Source organism: Drosophila gunungcola, unplaced genomic scaffold, assembly GCF_025200985.1.
Source record: "Drosophila gunungcola strain Sukarami unplaced genomic scaffold, Dgunungcola_SK_2 000057F, whole genome shotgun sequence".
NCBI lineage: Eukaryota > Metazoa > Arthropoda > Insecta > Diptera > Drosophilidae > Drosophila > Drosophila gunungcola.
Genome location: NW_026453220.1, coordinates 4,858 through 25,079, shown reverse-complemented (window position 1 = coordinate 25,079; position 20,222 = coordinate 4,858). Strand labels below are relative to the sequence as shown.

General features: G+C 38.1%; 1 protein-coding gene across 2 annotated transcripts in view; it reads left to right on the top strand.

The window, feature by feature from the left end:
* Positions 1–19,782, top strand: part of LOC128264075 (midnolin homolog) — a 165,031-nt gene extending 145,249 nt beyond the window's left edge. For both annotated transcript variants that reach the window (XM_052999384.1, XM_052999383.1), the window contains 3 exons: positions 1,193–1,280; positions 14,975–17,434; positions 17,498–19,782. In XM_052999384.1, the coding sequence (XP_052855344.1) occupies positions 1,193–1,280; positions 14,975–17,434; positions 17,498–18,292 (3,343 nt within the window). In that variant the 3' untranslated portion in view covers positions 18,293–19,782. The remainder of the gene's footprint in view (positions 1–1,192; positions 1,281–14,974; positions 17,435–17,497) is intronic.
* The last annotated feature ends 440 nt before the right edge of the window (positions 19,783–20,222 follow it).

Below are 20,222 nucleotides of genomic sequence, written 5' to 3'. Positions count from 1 at the left end.
ACAGCAAAAGAAAAAAAAGCAATTACAGAGAAAAAGTAAAACAAAAATTACAGAAAAAAAGTAAAACAAAAATTACAGAAAATAAAATAAAACGAACAGAAAACAACAAAAAAATGGAGTGGAAATGAACTGGCCCTAATGAGACAAACCAGTAAAGTGCTTGAACTTTTAATTTTTACCTGTATGCCTTTAAATTCTTATTAATATAACAGTGTAGGGTATGGTGTATATTCTTATTTTTTGGTCAGGCTACTCAACTGGTCATGCTTTCTTTTATTTCTCTACCATTTGGTTTATTCTGACAAATATGTTCCTCAAAACAAAATTAAAATAAAAAGTTTATCATTTAATCAGGTTTATCCAATGTTGCTTAATATGAAACTTCACACGACGCCTTCAAGAATATTTTACTTTCATCCCAACCGAATAATAATGCTTAGAAGTATTTAAATTTCAACATCAGTCAGTTACTCCAAATGTAAACTGTGAATGTTTAAAATCCGGTTTTTGTTGACTTAGCAAAGAACGCATCGAATTGCTTGTGCTTATTTATTTATTGTTGCTCTTGAAACTTGTGTGTCTCTGATTCCTTGAAAAAAGTGTCTCGAATGTCGCAAAAAGTTAAATTACGCATGCACGAGTGCTGACAGCAGCAAATCAACGCCTTAAAAAAAATCCCCAACCGCTCTTTTGGAAATTGGACTTTTATTTTATTTATTTGTTGGGATCGGTAAAAACGCTGACGAAACGCTTTTGCTTGGTGGAAAGAAGGAGAGAGCTTGCCACAAAGCAAACAATTCAAATGCCAAATTAATTATATTATCCATTAAAATGCCGATATAATCCCAATTGAGTGTTTGTTTGTCTCTGTGACTGTACTGTTAAGTGGAGAATCGAGTGAAGCTTAAAACAACAACCATAATCAAAACAAAAAAATGCTCGGCACACGCCTTTTGTTGCTTGTTGAATCGAAACTCGAAATTCGTAGTCACTGTTTTTTCTTCTTCTACTTCATTTCAGACTTCTCTTTTGCTTCTTTAACTTTTGGAACTGTTTTTATAATTTTAATCTGTTTAGCTAATTAACTAATTTATTTTTCATTGCTTTATACCCTCCTCCTTAATCATTTTGTATTGATCAAGAAATTCAATCAGTGTTCTAACTAACGGATATTATTATCGCTTTCTTGCAGGGAACTACAAGATGGCATGCTCAGAGATCACAACTTAATGGACGGGTCCAAGATCATTTTAATACCAAACGTGGAAACTGGTTTATTGGTAAGTAAACTATATCCAATAAAGCAAAAATAAAATAAGTGAACAACAGACAAATACAAATGTTGGACAGAAATATAGTTTTCTTCAAGAAAATCTATTTGATATCAGCTTACCACTTAAAGAGTTAAATAGTATTTATTTTAGATAAATGCAATTAAATTTAATAGGTTTATGTTCCTGATGTGTATGGGTATTAATTTTACAAATAATTTTGCTCTCGAATGTATAAAAACAGGTTCAATTACAACGAAATATTTTAAAAATATTTATTTGTTAACTTTCTTGGGCTACAAAAGGCTAAGTTCAAAATCAAATCAGAATCGTGGCAATCTAAATTTCAACCAAATGTCAGGCTGTAACCCAAACCTTTTTTTTTAATTCAGAATTAATAGTGAATATAGGACGATTATGTATTATTTACCTGAGCAATTTTAGGCATTTCGCCCCCAGTCTGCGGCGATTGTGACTAATTCACTCGGCTAATTCCATTTCTCATTCGGATTCTGCTGGTTCTGATTATTGTTCATCGTTTTCTTGTCGCGACAGGCCGTCATTTGTCGTTGCCAAAGTTGTTTGACATTAATGAATTTTAATTTATTTACATATTTATTTTATTACACACATTTTTCGGCTGCTCCGACTAACTGGTTTAGCCTACTTCGATTGCCTTTCACAGGGGTGTTAACTTAGAGGGTCAGAATCGTGTGTGTGTGTGTGTGTGTTTTTTTTTTTTGTGTTTTAAGTCAGATTAGAAAACACTTTTTGACAAACGTTAAAAAGGATAGAATTTTGTATTTCTGTGTGTATATATGTATTATATACCTTTTCAACAAGCACGTTTTGCTTAATTTTGCCTTCAATTTATATGTCACAGTATTTTTAACGAATTGCTGGCGGAGTGGAGTCGGAGTTTGACGATCGCTTGACGATCGGCATGACAATATCATTAAGTTTCGTTTTCAAAATGTCCAGAGGTTTTTAGCTCTCACTCGCTCAGTACTCTTTTGGTCATTGTCTGCCCCTTTTGAAGGTTTTTTATATTTTTTTCGGGCAATGTACATAGTGCGTGTTTTTAATGAGAAAGTTTTGGCCAATTTTAATTTATACGCCAGTGCAATGTAAAGGTCAAGTTTGCATTTGTATGCGCGGCTGCCTGGCAACAAATTGGCAGTTCGACGTGCACAAGCTAATTATATTAACAAAAGGGAATGGGTTTGCCCTGCCTCTATCTACACTAATGGACAGAAAAATAGGTGCAATGTATGTATTTTTACATTTAATATGGATATTTAAGTAAATTGGAAATTTAGAAATTTGAGAATTTAGGAGGGACACTTCTTTATAACAATTTAAATTATGTTATTTGTTATATGCTAATACCATTAAGGGAATATTTATGGAGAATTATTCAAACTCATCTAGGTGTTTATTTAATATGTTTTCTCTTCAGCTGTAATGAAATTACACTCTCTACTCCATTTGTTATTTTTATTGTGTCATGCTCTTGTTGCGCTTTTCCGTTTGATTCAATGTTTACCGTTTGATGAATTATGAGGCGGTAACACCAATCTTAGCTTGGCTCTCAGTATTACCAATCTCTTTGTTTGCAAATCTCGCGCGTGACACCGCTGGAGACATTGCAACACGGTGCCGCAGCAACAAGTGGCTTGTCCGACTACTATTTGCAACATTGTCAATGGGCTCATTCAGCAAAATACAGCAATAAGTTTAATGGTCGCTTTTGTCTTTGATACTGTTTAAAAAATCCAATGGAAATTTAGGAATATAAATTATATAAGTATTTAAGTGCTTAATCAGTTGATCGTTTCGTTTTAAATTTAACGTTTCAGGTGCCAAATTAGATTAAAAGCAGTGTTGAAAGTAAAACCTTTTTAATTGAATTAGCTATAGAAATGTGTATAAGGCATTTTAGTTTTAAAACGGTGTTTTTGCGAATTAAACTTTTGATAGTTAATACTATTATGTAGCTAAATAGTAGCCGCATTTTCTTTAGATATTTTCAGATATTTTTTTTTCAACTTAATAAATATAAAGATATTTTTTTTGTTATGAAAAAACCTACCTCTACTTGTTAATTTCGATCTATTCTATTGATTCCATATCATTTCATTTGATTTAGTTAGTCCAACTTCCTTATTCAAGCTAGTGCTCTAATGATTTTCCGCTTTTCTCGCTTTGTGGTGACCCCGATTCGCCAGGTGAGGCAATCTGCAGCAATGTCCCACTTGAATCTGGCAACAGTGCCACATAACGTTTATCAATAAACGTCTTTTCTGCTCCATTTCAATCTCATGTCTGACTTTAAGTCTAGTATTTCTTCTTATTTAATAACATACATTAATGCCATTTTTTGTCGAATTGCTATTTTTCCTCTTCTTCTTTTCTTTGTCTCAATGGCTTTTCACATGAAATTGTTTCGAGTTGCGCATATGAACGGCAAGAAAAGAAGATGACGACGAAGAGAAAAAGCGTAAACTTGTTAAAGTCTCGACTTTAATTTTGTCACTTTGGTGCGAGAAAACAAAAAGATTCAAAGAAATTGAAGTTACAAGGGGTTGACATATTACATGATGCTGGTAAAATATAGGTTAAATAAGGCATACAAACACATTTAATTCAGTGAGTACACGTTACCAAAAATGTTACTGATTCAAGGGAATATAGAAAATCTTTTCAATTTTTGTGTAATACATAGTAGAACAAGTTAGGGAAACTGTTTTTTTAGTTGTACCAAAAGTTAGTGAGTTATTTTGAGTTCTCTCCCTCCTCTGAAATAAAAAACTCCATGCAACATCGTACAGCTTTTTTTTTTTTTATCTCTGACTGAGTTCGTTTGAAATGCTTTTAAATCCGCTTTTTTTATGTGCTCCGTATATGTGTGCACGTAATTTGGTTACTTTGACGGACATTTGTTAGCCATATTTATTGCATTTCGTATTGCATTCAAAACACACACGTATGTATGTATGTATACAAAAGGTTCATGCAATTTTTTTTTTGTGATGTGAACAAAGAAATATTTTGGCGTGCTCGAGAAATCCATAAAAATTCCAAAAAGACGAGCGCAAAACACAACAGCTAAATTTACATATACTAATATTCGTCCATATAAGCATGTGTACGTATTTGCAAATACTTACTACTTAAATGAATAGATTCATTACTTTGGTTATAAAAAAAATTCATATTAATAATAGTTAGTAAGTCTGTATTAAATAGAATTTTGTTTGTTGAAAAATATACTGTATTAATGAAAAGTATTTAAATTGGACAATTTATGAATTTATTTTATTAATAAACTATGTTATGAGCTCAATTACTGAGAATACAAAATCGTTAAACTTGCCACAACTTAGAAACATTATAATATAAATCAACTTGAAAATCTTCCAAGAAAGTTGAAATTAAAATTCGAGTTATCTTCTACTTCGGCTTGTGTTCATTGTCTCTCGGTAAAAAAAAGACAATAAAAAAATGCTGATTAAAATTTATTTACAAAACGAAATGAAATTGCAATGTACGAAAAAACGAAATGTTTAAATAGCCAATTAACAATTTGCGTCTCTTTTGCATTTTTAACTTTTGTTCTGTTGCTTTGTGTTAATGTTATTTAATTTTTTTTTTTTATTTTTCCAAATTGCTATTGTTGTTTGTCGTGCAAATTTACGAAATAAATAACACGGAGAGAGGGCTGGAGAAAAGGCATTTTGAGGGGATCGTTCTGCCAATTGTCAAATGTCCACAAAAAAGGTGTGAGGTTCAAACACTGTGGGATAAAACAAACTCTAAATTCTGCAATAAAAAATATTTTTAGGCAAGGGTTAGTTTCTACATTCACGAGTACAAATTAATCTCGTTTGTTTATTAAATAGGGAATACATCGCTTTAAAATAAAAATAGATGACTTTATAATAAAATAGTATAAACCCACGAGTATTTAATATTTAATATATATATTTAACAAAGAAGATATTATTTGAAAAACCAATTGCAAAAATGTAAGTTTTTAATCAAGAATATCACTTCTTCTTGGTGATTATTCGTCAGTTTGGATTAATTTTTTGTCTGTAAAGAATTGTTGTATTTATTATGTGCGCCCGGCCAGAGCAAAAGGTGTGCCTGGAGCATTGTCTTCCCCTGAGTTTGCCACCCGGCGTCCATATCTTTCTGTACTCTGAGTCACGATGCTTCAGTACTTATTTTTTTTTTTCTGCCACCTCATGCCATTGCCTCCGCCTAATTAGCAACACAGAGTAGCAAAAATAAAACCGAACCGAACCGAAACACTGCAATTCGGTGGCGACTGCTTGTCAACCTGGACAGGTGTTGGACCTCCTGACTTCTGCCCACCGAATCCACTTCTGAAATGTGTGTTAACAAGTGACAGGTTGATTTGATGAAGACATCTCTGGATTTATTGACACCACTGACTGAATGGCGAATGGCTTTGCTGAGTCAGTGAGCAGCAAGGTGACCGATCCCACTCCCGATCCCAATCCCGATCCCAATCCCCCCATCTATCTTGCTTATTGTGGGTCACTTGGGTCGCCTTTTTAGTCCCGCCTAAGCAAAGCCAATTAATTTGGATCAACGAGGGGAATACAACGAATTATACTGCCTAATATATACCCAGTTGTCTGCCACGACATTTGCATATTGCTCCAATTTTATCTTGACACATTTCATCGCACACAGCCAAAAGTTGTCGGCAAAAAGAAGAGAATTATTTCAGCTGCTATTAGCAGTAATAATATTTTGTAAAGTTTATTATAGCAACGGGTGTGTTGAGGTTTTAGCCAAGGAAAGAAAGAGGGAATATATACTTGGCAACAACAATCATAACATACATATTATATATGTGGCATGTGGTGCATTATATAGTCAACAAATGAGTGGGCTTGACGACACTTTCGATTTTCATAGTTTTCCCCGTCTGCTATTCAGATGTTTGCAAATGTTTTGATTATTTGAAATTACAAATATTTATATAAAGGGGGGATTTTATAAGAAATACGCTGAGTAACAATACAAACGTATCAAATGTATTAAACGAATCAATTAAAAATGAATTGAAAACATTAAAAATAACATTTAAAATTAAATTTGAATTAAAAACATGCCATTGTAATATTATTTGATAGGGTTCTGGAAAAAAGTGGACTTTAAAGGGACCATTTAATAACATAAGTTAATTGTCAATATTTCTTAAGATATTCCAAAGGAATGGTAAAGCACCTTGCAAGCTGTTTTTTCGACATCTCAATCATAATCCCCGCAGACTTCTGTGGTTTCTTTATTCTTTTTATGCTTTCTACTCCCTGGGGCCACCTTTTGTGGTTTTTGTCATTATTTTCGATTTCGTTGCCAGAGGACATATCAACAGCGAACTCAAGTCATCTGCAGAAACTGCACTGAAAAAAAAATAATTAACTGTCGTTTTATGCATGGTTATAATTTATTTTAAAGGTATAAATTCTTATTCTTAACATATTGGTATTACAAAGAGTGTTTCAAACATTAACATAATGTATGTATATAGTTTAAATATACATATTTAATAAAATAAAACTATTGTTAATACGATAATATCAATAAAAATAAATTGATTAATTTTTTTCGACTAGTTTCGGAAGTATTTTCATAAGACTTTTGTTATATCTGTGAATAATATTGAATATCAATTTAACTTTTTTCAATTCCTTAAATTATTAAAGAAATATATTATTATATTTAAATTATTATTATTTGAATTTTTTTTTTGCTAATCTTTTTATACCCTTGCAGAGGGTATTATAATTTCAGTCAGAAGTTTGCAACGCAGTGAAGGAGACGTTTCCGACCCTATAAAGTATATATATTCTTGATCAGCATCACTAGGAGAGTCGATCTAGCCATGTCCGTCTGTCCGTCTGTCCGTCTGTCCGTCCGTTTATATGCAAACTAGTCTCTCAGTTTTAAAGCTATCTGCATGAAACTTTCCCAAAAGTTGTCTTTCTATTGCAGGTAGTATATAAGTCGGAACGAGCCGGATCGGACGACTATAGCATATAGCTCCCATAGGAACAATCGGAAAAATAAATGAAAAAAAATTATAACTTTGCTGTTTTTTAATTTTTTGTTTAGTTCTTCGACATATAGTAATGGTAAAATATTTCCGATTTACGGTTTAAATTTCATCAAAATCGGACGACTATAGCATATAGCTCCCATAGGAACAATCGGAAAAAATAAATGAAAAAAAATTATAACTTTGCTGTTTTTTAATTTTTTGTTTAGTTCTTCGAGATATAGTAATGGTTTAATATTTCAGAATTACGGTTTCAATTTCATCAAAATCGGACGACTATAGCATATAGCTCCCATAGGAACAATCGGAAAAATAAATGAAAAAAATTATAACTTTTCTGTTTTTTAATTTTTTGTTTAGTTCTTCGACATATAGCAATGTTTAATTATTTCAGAATTATGGTATAAATTTTATCAAAATCGGACGTCTATAGCATATAGCTCCCATAGAAATAATAAAAATATATAAAATAACTATCTAATAATTGAGCTGCAAATAATCATAGTTTCAATGTTTTTTTTTAGCACATACTCAAGTAAATCATAATTTAAATGTTTTCAAAAGTATTTAATTAATGCAATAGCTGCAAGGGTATATGAACTTCGGCTTGCCGAAGTTTGCTTTCCTTCTTGTTTTATTTTAAAAGCAATAACATTTTAACATGTTTGATATTCGAAAAATGATGTGTGAAACACTATACTTTTACTATGTTTAAATATTAATATAAAGAACGTTGAATTGGATGGCATACAATTTTAAGTTACATATTTAGTTTAACTTATTATTAATTAGCATTAAGTTATATTAAATTACATGATAAAATAGTTATTATATTGACAGTACTACAAAATTATTGTTATTTATTTACTTTTACTATTTATAACTATTATTTACTATTTTTTTTTTTTTTAATACTACATCATATTGCGGAACGTGTAATTTTTGTTCCTTGCAGCACTGGCAATCAAGTGGGTGGGCGTTGTCAAACGCACCATACACTATGTACCATACACCATACACCATACACCATACACCGTACACCCTGACCGACTGCGACAGAGAAGGAGAAATCAGAGGGGACTCAACGCACCGCCCCCCAGAAAACCACCCACCAAAACGACTCATCTCGAGTGGTTTCGTTTCGTTTCGTTTCGTTTGGATTCGATTCGTTTTATTATTTATGTCGCTTAAATGATGCGCTGGCATTTTCCTGTCAAATTAATTGCTTTTGCTTTATTTTCGGGGCCCCGGACTTCTTTGGCAATATTTTTCTGTTTCTGTTGGTCAGTGAAGGCTGCATAGATTTATGAAAATGATTTTAATTGCAAGTCGTCGTCGTCGTCGTCGTCGCATAACAACAACGAAGCGAAAGACAAAAGCGAGTAAACAGACAAAGGGCGGGCGATGATGATAACACGGCGGGTTGTGGAGGATCGAGGATGATGATGATGATGGTGATGGTGATGGTGATGTTGGTGATGGTGATGCCGATGGTGATGGTGATGGTCAGATGATGATGGGGACGACAAGTAGGAGACGCAGACAAAGCAACAAAGATGGGACCACGCAACGCGTTCGCTCGCTGGCAAGCTCATAAAAAGCCAAAAAATGATATGGTTATATATCAGATATAGCGCATCGCCCACCACAGCCAAAATGATGGCAACAATATGAACTGGCTGGGTGTGACCAATCGAATTTATGCGTCCTTTGTATGTTTGGCCAAAAAAAGCAAATAATAAGAACAGCAAGTAAAGAAACAAAACAACAGTGCGGAATGGAAACAAAAACGGCAAGGGAAATGCTCAAGAATGAGCAACAGATGCCAAAGAAGCCGATGCCAAAGAAGCCATGGGTACAGGTTATTAACCAACCAGTTCTATTCGTCTTTGTCTGGGGAGCTTCTCTATCGATCTGCCTATCTGTCTATCTGTTTTTCTTCAATGAATTCGGAGAACTTATCGCTCGAAGCTCACTTGACTACGGAATGCGAAATGCTATCGGGAATTCAAGTTGGATGCCACATTGTCGATATCTGCTATCTATCAGAGTTCTTTATAACTTATACAGTTCTTCAATTTTGTAGTTTTTCCATTTAATCACAGTGCATTTTGTTATAAATTGGTTGAGCGAGCATAGAATACTTTAAATGTCAAACCTTCTTGGTCATTATATCAATTGAAATCTTCATTAATAAGCGTTGTCATCGCATCGGAATTAACTTCAGCAAACCTGTGCTTCAATATCAATGTGGGTGACAAACATCTTTATCGTGTGCTTCGTTCCAAACATCTTCATCATAAGATTACACTCCAATAAGATTACACTCTCGACTTTCGTCATCGCAGTTATTATTATCAACTTGAACATCGCGATGTGTCAACAAGTTCATGGCTTAACGGACTGAACGGAAATGCAACAACTTAACTTTACTTACTTCATTTCCGTGAATCCAGTACTGTAAAGTATGGCACTTCCGTTCAGATATACATATTTATATCTCGTAAAAGTAAATGATCAATGACTGTTTATACTGATATAGTGTACATTGAGATCCCAAACTTTGTCACTTTGTCTACGATTCAAATTCTCTTCTTTACTCGCAATCTATTGATACAATTCCGCTGATTTTAAAGAAAGTGATTTACCTTTTCCCCTTTTTCACAGACACTTTTAATTTATGTGTGCATATTCATTTATATTTATCATTTCTGTGGAATCGATTGGCAATTCCAGAGCCGCTTTTTGCCATTTACAAATCGCTATTATTAGTTTCGCTTTAATTGCCGTTGGGCATGAGTAATAATTGGCAAAGTAAATCACCTGCTGCTTGTTGTTATTGTTATTATTATTGTTGTTGTTGTTTTGGAATTTCTTTATTGCATTTGCTCTAATCAAAGTAGAGAAATATTTACACTGGCGCCTCAAGCTGTTTACAGTCCAACTTCGATATGATTTACGTTTAAAAAAAAATTTTAGTTGATATAAACTTAAACTTGTAATACAAAACTTTTAGTTTTAAAAAGAGTATAAATTAAATGTTTAAACAATTAGTGAAAGTGTTATTAACGATATGTATTATTTCTAAAATAAATATTTAAACTATATAAATAAGAAGTAATATTTGAAATTACCTATTTTTTTAAGTTAATACAAATTTGTCTTTTTATACCCATGCAGAGGGTATTATAATTTCAGTCAGAAGTTAGCAAGACAGTAAAGGAGATATCTCCGACCCTATAAAGTACATACATTCTTGATCAGCATCACCAAGAGAGTAATAATTTGATAGTTCAGACTTACGATTTCGATTTAATTCAAATCGCAAAACCATCGTATGATTGAGCTGAAAATCATCAAAGCTTTAAAGTTTTTAAACATATACGCATTAAAATCGAAATTTAAGTGTTTTCAAGAATAATTTTGCAATAGCTGAAGTTTGTATACTATTTTTGGCGGAATTTTAGTAGTGTTGCCAAAGTATTATAATTATTATTTTGTATTGTTTTTATCTGATACCAAAGTGTGTTTACTTTTTTCTATGAAAGTTTCCCATCATTAAAGAGATAAGGGGGGAACCCCTTTTCGAACGACAAAGAGGAACCAGAGCTATGAGCTATGAGTCCACTCATTGAAACCCCAGCGAACATCACACTCTTTGTTAAGTAAAAACAAAAAATGCGTCAAATGGAAACTATTGTATCTGTGTGTTTGCCTTTCGATAGCTCAATTTTTAAGCCGAACCAATTGGCAAGTCATAAAACGGGTTACGTGGTCAAGTCCAGTGCCGGTAAAACTGTTGCCGCCCGCCAGTTATTTGTTTTTTTTTTTTTTGTTTTTTTTTTTTTTTATTTATTGTATTATTGTATTATTTTGTACTTCTGCTGCAGTCGTCGTAGCTCGTCCAGATAATGGAGGCAAACAGGGCGTCATCGCTGGCGCCGGTCTTTGTCTTTGTCCCGCCTGGCACTATAAAAAAAAAAGTCCAACAAAAAAAAAAAAAAATAAAAAAAAAAAATAACGCCAACTAATGTACCTACAAGTGGTCTTATCAAAAAGAGCGCCAGTCGGCATCGCGCAGTTTGGCCAATTTAATTTGTTACACATTGTGAAGTGCCTTTCTGGCAAGGGCGGTAATCGGTGGGGAGCGGTCCACCGCATGCGAAATTTCCATTGAAAACGCTACGCAATTAAATTAATTTCATGGTCAGCAAACAAACAAACAAACACACGCACACACACACACTCACGCACGGAAAGATAGGCGTCGCAAAACTAACGCAAAAAATTGCTTTGTCCCCAAAATGTACAAATATTATTTCTTTGTATATTACGTACTTGGTTTTTTTCAAGTGCGCATTGCTCCCGCCCCGCAAAAAGCTTATGAGTTTTGGGAGTACAGTTTTAGGTTAGGGGTTACATGGTAACATGGGCTTTTGTAACAAAAAAATAATTGATTTTTTTTTTTAATTTATTCAAATTATGCCTAAAACATATTGTATTAACCGAATATTCAGATTGTATATTACTTCATTTGCTTTTATTATATTCTATCAATTGATTTTGAGATAAACTTCCAAGAGATGTGTTTTTTTTGAACGAGGGTTGGCCAAAATTATGCAACTTTAAAAACTTTGAACATTTTTTAACGTTAATTTGTTAATAAAACTAGTCAAAAATTATTGTTTAATGTAAAAAGCCATTTAACTCTTTAAAACGTTTTTCAATAGGCAAGTTTAAGCATTTTAAAAACTGCTAATGTTAAAATATTTTTAGAAATGTAAAATATATTTAATTTGGACACGAGTTGGGTAAACTGACTAAAAAGTCGATGCTCAACAAGCAAAAAACTATTTCTCATATGAAACCAATTTTTTTGGGCGAATAAATACGAAATTGCAATTTATCTATTGGTTGATAAAACAAATATTGCCAAAAGAACTATTAACAACTATAGAGACTTCAAGTTTTTCTATTAAAAACATTTTGCAATTTATAGATAGGCAGAAAATTCTATTAAATTCTATTAAAATATTACTTTTATGCGTGCAACTTTTGGAAACACGTTTTGAATAATGTGAAGTTACCGCAGCAAAGATCGAACAACTAAAGCTTCTGCATTTTGTGTGTGAACGGAATGTAGGGCTTTGACTTGCCTATGATGTATTAGTTACTTGAGTTTAAAACCACCCAAAACCGGTTGGCCAAAAAACGTTTTCCCTGACAGCCAATGAAAAAACAAATAAATACAAAAAAAAAAAAAAGAGAGTCAATTTGCACAAAGTTAATAAATTACAGCATTGACTGCCTTTGTTGCGGTTGCTGTTGTTGTTGCTGCTGCTGCTGCTGCTGCTGCTGCTGCTGCTGCTGCTTTTTTGGTGTTGCTCTTGGGTTAAATTTTAAAATTTCGATTTCGCTGTGACTGTGACTGTTGGCTTGCTCCGCTGATGACGTAAGCTGCGTGCGACGTCAGTTGACCTTGGTACACTTAACTTAACAGCAGCAACATCACAAACATCAGCCATGAGTAACAACAACGTCAGCAAATAGGCTCGACTTAAAATGTTTTTTTTTTTTGGTTGCCTCCATTTCTTTTATATTATAGGTTTTTGGTTGCTAGGCTGGAGCTTTTTTTTTTTTATATCTCTTTTTGGGAGGGTAACTCCGCAAGGTTGCATAAGGTCCACGCTGCGTCAAATGGCAAAGGGAAAGTAAGGCAGCTCATCAACATCATCAACATCATCATCATCATCTTGGTGTGGTATCCATCCACACTTCAGTTCAGTTCGGTTGAGTTGAGCTGAGGATGAGGATGAGGCTGAAACTGAAACTGAAACTGAAACTAAAGCGAGCTTTTGTCGCCGACTTCATTTGAATATTATTGGGTCACTGTGTCAGAGCAGAGTCAATAAAAATTAAAACATGACCCCCGTTTTCCGCCCCTTGTTCGCATGCTGTTACTCACTTGCTGACTGCAAACAGATTGTGCCAAAAATATAGCAACTTATGTGACGGAATTGCAAAACAATTGGAGACAATAATTTTAAATGTTTAGTAAACGAGAGCTTAAATAGGAGGCAGGAAGAAAATCCTATAGTTTATTGAATGATAGATAGGAAAACAATATGATCGATAAAAGTTAGAATTTTAAGTGGCAAAATGATGATTTTTTTTTTTTTTTTTTTTTTGTCGAAGGCATTACCTCTACTATCACCAAATATGTACATTAAACTGTTTAAATTACATAAAATATTTAATAGGTCCAACACCCATCTAAATTCCCTTTTGGAGACAATCGCTACTTCTAATTTATTGACCGCAATTGTATGTGTATATGCAATGGAAATGATTAATTAACCCAGACCCAGACCTCTAAAAACAAAAAATCCAACTTCAAACTGAGTCGCAGTCAATGCTTATATATTGCCTTTTGTTAGCTGCTCTTTTTTTTCACAATTACTTTTCGTTTCACTTGTTTTTATATCGGTTTAGTAGAGTAGTTTATTCTTGGAAAAACTCTTTTTTGTGTAATCCCTTTATTTTCTCTGTGTGACGCAATTTTGAGGCGTTGACTTTAACGCCTGGCTTTTTGCAAATATTTGAACAGAGCACAAAGGCGTCGTCGCATTGAATCACGTAGTGGAGCGAACAGCGCAACGCCAGAAATAAAACGTTCTGAAAAGGGGTTTTTGTAAATAGTTCGTTGTAGTTCTAAGTAGATAGGGGGAGGCAGTGCCGAGCTCAATTCATCCGCTTGGAATGCGGTATTTATTTATGTAACTCTGATAAGACGGGAACACCTGATACTCTGCCTACTGTGAAATCATAACTAGGCTTAGATTTGTGAGGAACTTTCATGGATCGAACGTCTCTAAATCGAACTGGATTTAATGGGCCATCTAAGATTCAAAAAAAAGTTCATTTAATTGCAAAAATTTGGAGGCAGTTGGTGGCCTAACTTTAGCTGTATTTTTAATTTGATCATATTGCTTTTAAATTTACTACTAATATAGGAATAGTTATGCCATAAAAACTAAATCGTAGTTATAAAACACAAACATTTTATTTGCAACCCGTTGCATTTTAAAACCCCAAAGTTAAGAGTTTAAAGCAAATAAGTTGCAAGACATAACCACATGGTGTTTATAAACAATGAATAAAAGAGTCCAAAAAAATATCTAGCTTTTTAAAAAAAGAATTGCACATTTCACATTCACATAATTAAAAATGTGCATGTTCATTTTCACGATTTTATATAAATATATTTGAATATAATAATATTTTACATTTGTTTTATATTCATCATACCTAAGTCTAATAAGATTAAAATTTAAATTAAATATTATATGTATTAGAAACAATTCCAAAAACAATTGAATTAAATATTGAAAAGAAATATATAATTTCAAATACTACAAAATAGCAATTTGAACCGAGTATAAAATACTTGGATTTGGTTTTTATGGTTTCAAACAATAAGGCTGCTAAAAATTCGAATTCTTTCATTCATTTCGAACGAAATGATTTTATTGAAATTACGTTACATTAAGATACATATTCTTAAACCCACCATTTACCCTTTTTTTTTTTGTTTGTTTGTTTGCAGGCTCAGCGTCCGGAGAACACGGTTATGCAAGCGCTGGAATCGCTTAACGACTCGCAGGTTAATGACTTTCTTAGCGGCAAGACTCCGCTCAATCTGAGCATGCGCCTCGGCGACCACATGATGCTCATCCAGTTGCAGCTGAGCACGGTGAATCCGGCGGGCGGCGGGTCCACAGTGGCCCCTGCCAGTGGTAATGGTGGATCCACCGCCAACGCCGCCACCACCGCAACTTCCTCGGCCACGTCGATGCCAGCTGGCACTGGCTGCTCCACTGCCGCATCCTCGTCTTCTTCGGCGGTGCTGGCGGTGGGAGGCGTGGGAGGCGTGGGAGGAGCTGCCTCCAACTCTTCATCATCATCATCCTCGTCGTCCTCGTCGTCATCGTCGTCGTCGTCTTCCTCGTCGTCGTCTTCCTCGACGTCGTCGTCGTCGTCGTCGTCGTCATCGTCGTCATCGAGATCCCGCTCCTCTGGCCAGCGATCAAGCGGAAGAATCGGTCATGGCCACGTGCACAGCCATCAGCATCCGAGCTTGCATGCTGCCAACTGGCATGGCCATGGCCACGGACACGGACATGGTCATGGGCATAGTCACAGTCACAGTCACGGGCACAGTCACGGGCACAGTCACGGGCACGGGCACGGGCATGGCCATCATCACCATCATCATCACCACCACCATCATCATCATCACAACGCTTCGGCGGTGGCTGCGGGCAGCGGTGGTGGCATGTCCTCGCTGCGCAAGATGTACGGCGATTTGCCCAGCTCGTCGGGTTCATCTGGATCTGGAGCTGGATCTGGATCAGGCTCTGGCCAGACGCAGAGCTCGACCACGCTAAACGGATCCGATATCACCAAGCTGCTGATCAAGGGTGGCATCCAGAATATCGTCAAGAGTTTCGCCCTTAAGGATGCGGCCGCCACAGGTCGTCCTGTGGCCAATGCTGGTGGCTCCTCCACGAGTCCGCCGGTCAAGCCTGTGCTGGAGCAGTCGCCCATCAAGTCGCTGTCGAATCTCGTGTCCAGTCCCATTAAGATGACGGCCATCAAGAACATTCCCCTGCCCCCCACAACGGCTGTGGTGGCCGGCGGCAGTTCCACTTCCACTTCTACTTCTACTTCCACTTCCAGTTCCACTTCCAGTTCCTCTTCCAGTTCCAGTTCCAATTCCAGTTCGAGTTGCAGTTGCAGCAACGCCAGCAGTCCATCGTCGTCCTCATCCAGTGGAGCCTCCTGCAGCAGCACAGGCGGCTGCCAGCAGCAGGATCCCATAGCCGCCAAGTTGACCTCGTGTCTGTGCACACGCCTGCCAGCCACGCCCTGTGTGGTGTCGCCGCCGGTCATCCCCGCCCCACTGACCCGATCGGGATCGAGCAGAAGCAGCAGCGGCAGCAGCGCAGCCGGCAAATGCCCGGAGTCATCCAGCTGCAATAGCGGATTCGCTGCCCGTTCAACTGCCTCGGGCGCAGGCACAGGAGCAGGCGCAGGCGTCTCCTTTGCGGGCAACTCGCTGCTGCACAAGACGGGCAACAATCGCATCACCAGGCCCAAGTATCGCCACTACCATGGACTCGGACATGGGCATCATTACCACAGCAGCGGCTGCAGCGGCGACTTTTACCATCATGTCTGCACCTGCAACGATCAGTCGTCGGTGAATGCAGCCGCAGCCGCAGCCGCCTTTGCCACAGCCACGTCTTCCACGTCCTCGTCGTCGTCTTCGTCCTCCTCATCCTCCTCTTCAACTTCGTCCATGCGCCGCAAACTGGAGCAGGCCATGGCAGCAGGATCAACAGCGGCAACGGTGGCACTACCAGCCACAAACACAACTAGCAGCGGCAACAGCAGCACCATCAACACCACCATCGCTGAAGAGGACTCGCTGATGGGTGTGTCGGACACCAGAACCCTGGCCGAGGCATCCCGCAATCTCACCCAGACATTGCGCAAACTCTCCAAGGAGGTGTTCACCAACAAGATCGATCTATCCGGCGCCGGCGTCGTGAGCAGCAGCAGCCGCAGCAGCAGCAGCGGCGGCAGCAGCAGCAGCTCCACCAGCGGCACCGCTGGCCACTCGGCCGGCGGAGCGGCCAGCGGTGAGGATCGGGAGCCACGCAAGGGCGGTTCGGGGGCCGTTATCGAGTCGATGAAGAACCACGGCAAGGGCATCTATTCGGGCACCTTCTCGGGCACCCTGAATCCGGCGCTGCAGGATCGCTTTGGGCGACCCAAGCGCGACATCTCCACCGTGATTCACATCCTCAACGATCTGCTGAGTGCCACACCGCAGTACGGACGTGGTGCGCGCATCAGTTTCGAGGCGCCGGCGACCAGCGGTTCGGCTTCGGGCTCCAGTTCGGCTTCAGCCGGATCTGGATCTGGATCTGGATCCTCCTCCTCATCAACAACGACGACGGGCTCCAGCAGCGGGATGCATCATGGATCGCGCAGCAAAATGGTAAGACCAAAAGACAACGTTATCTATTATATCCTCCTCATACTTATAACGCGTATTTTGCAGTACTCATCGAAGCATCACAACTGCGCCAAGTGCAACAGTCGCGCCCAGCAGCAGCAGCAGCAGCAACAGTCGGCGGCGGCACTGGCCAGCTGCTCCTTCCGTGACTGCCCCAGCTATCCCTCCTCCTCCGCCGCTGCCGCCGTCGCCGCCTCCTCCTCCGCCGGAGCGTCCAAGGCATCGTCTGGCAGCTCCAAATCCTGCTGCCAAGCTGAGGCACCCAGTTCGCTGGCCAACATTGGTCAGTCCAACGGATGCAGCTGTCGCTATCGCCGCGATGAGGGACAGGGACAGGCAGAGCGAGAGCGCGAGCGCGAGCACACTTGCCAAAAGTGCACCGTGGAGCTGGCCAACATGAAGACCCGATCGAAGATGGACCAGCTGCGCCTGGTGATGCAGCAGCACAAGCAGAAGCGAGAGGCGCGCAAGCTGAAGAGCGGGCCCTATGCCACGCCGGCCAGCGGCTCCTCGGCGGACAGCCTCATCGCCGCCGCCGTCGGCGGAAAAGCCGCTGTTTCGATGGGCGCGACCGGCCAGTACAGTGCCGTAAGCGCCCTGGTGGCCACGCCCCTGCAACCAGCCGCTGTGCCCGTCCAGGCATCGAAAGCTGCGCCCGCTAATAACACTAGCAGCAACACCAATGCCAACAGCAACGGTAACGGCAACGGCAACAGCAACACATCGACGGCACCCGCAACAGCAGCAGCAGCATCGGCAGCAGCAACAGCAGCAACATCGTCACCACCCAGCGAAGTGTCGCCCAACCACATTGTCGAGGAGGTGGATACGGCGGCCTAAGGGCAGAACCACCATCGGCAGCGGCAGCGACAGTGGCAGCGGCCACCACCAGCCCCGCTGACCCTATCCTATTTTGTAGCATTTACTAGTTTACGCAGCAGCAACAAAGAGCGACAAGCGGACGAGAGATGAAAATGAAGATATGAAGATGAAGATGAAGATGAAGTTGAAGATGAAGATGAAGTTGAAGATATGAAGGACCAGTAGAAGCAGATGGGCAAACAAAAGAAACTAGAACCACAACTAAAGCTTATATTAATCTAGAGTTAGTGCATAACAACACCAATTCTAATGCTCCTTTGGTTAACCACCCAACCACCCACCCTCCTTTGCGTTGAGGATAGAAAGATAGAGAGATAGAAGGTCAGAAAGAGAGGGGATTGGGGAGGGGGAGCGCCCGGAAGGTCGATAAGCTGTTAAATTAATTTTAAGACCCCACAACAACAACAACACACCCAAAACACTTCAGTCCAAGCCGATATACTTTGAATACACACACACACACACACACACATATGTGGAGTGGAATGAATCAGCTTCTGGAGGCGAAATCCTTTAATGTTTTGTAAATTAATTTAGTGAAATTTTTTTGTGTGTGCACATCCAGGCGCAATCGCAAACGAACAGCCAAATCAGCGGCAAATCGGAGAAGATGCAAAACAAAATTTAAATAATAAAAAAAAAATGTAATAATGAAAATGATTAACGTAGAATTAAATGTAAAATGTACACATACACACACACACACACACAGACTATGCTGAATGAATTGTAAGCCAAAGCGGTGGCAAATTTTGGTAAAACTAAAACTGAACTTAGATTTACGTTTAGAAACACACCAAATCTAACACACACGATCACACACACACACCTGGCTTTGGCAGCTTTATGTTATGTTTAACCTGAACTTTAAATTTAACCGAGAGAAGGGCAGCGCAACTGCACCTGCGAATGCAAACGCAAATGCAAATGTAAATGCAAAACGGAAATGATGCGACTGCGATGTGGCGCTTTAACCTAATTTGCCTTATTAGAAAATCGTTTTTCACCTATATTTTTTTTTTTGTATACTTACTTTATCACCATGAATGTGTTTCGAAACGCGCCGGGAAAGGAAAGACGAGCGACGAATTGAATTTTGTTCACCTAAACCTATACTATTGAATTAGTTAGTAAGACTATGTTTTCTATTCATTTTACAATTATCATTATCACTACACGTATAATTACCGATTGGATTAGTTAAGTTGCGCAACAGCAGAAGCGCCTTGAGACGCAGCAAGCAGCAAGTAACGCTAACATAGCTGTAGATTTATAATTTAAACACGAGCAATTACTTTTTTTGTCCCACACACACACACTATCATCCAATTCAAATAATGCAATTAGTTCTAGGCGAGTTTGACTTTTGAGTTGGTTTCATTTGTCTTTGCCTTGTGAGCGCCGCAACTACTTGATTTCAATAAATGTTTAGTAAATGGTTTAGTTAACTAGTTCTGTTTGTTTTTCATTTTCGTTGGATTTTTGGTTTCTTTATTTATTTCAGCTTATTTTCGAGCTGCATCTTGTGCAATACATCTAGACAAAAACACACGCGTAAACGAATAAGCGATCAAACGAGCAAGTATTTTGATTTAATTGACTCTTAGAAATGATGTGCCAATTGCAAATACAAATATATATGTGGAACCTAGTAAGAATTGTACATTATATATATATATATGTATAAAACATATATCCTCCTCACATACACACACTCGACACGCGAGAGGGTCGAACTAATCGAAACTTTTTATCGAAAAAAAAAAGCAAATTGAAATACATTCAAAGGCATCAAGAAATGTGTGTTTATAAGTAGTAATTATTAAGAACTAAGTAAAAGTTATGTGCAATTTATACAAACTTCCGTTTCTGTTTCTATATAGTTTCT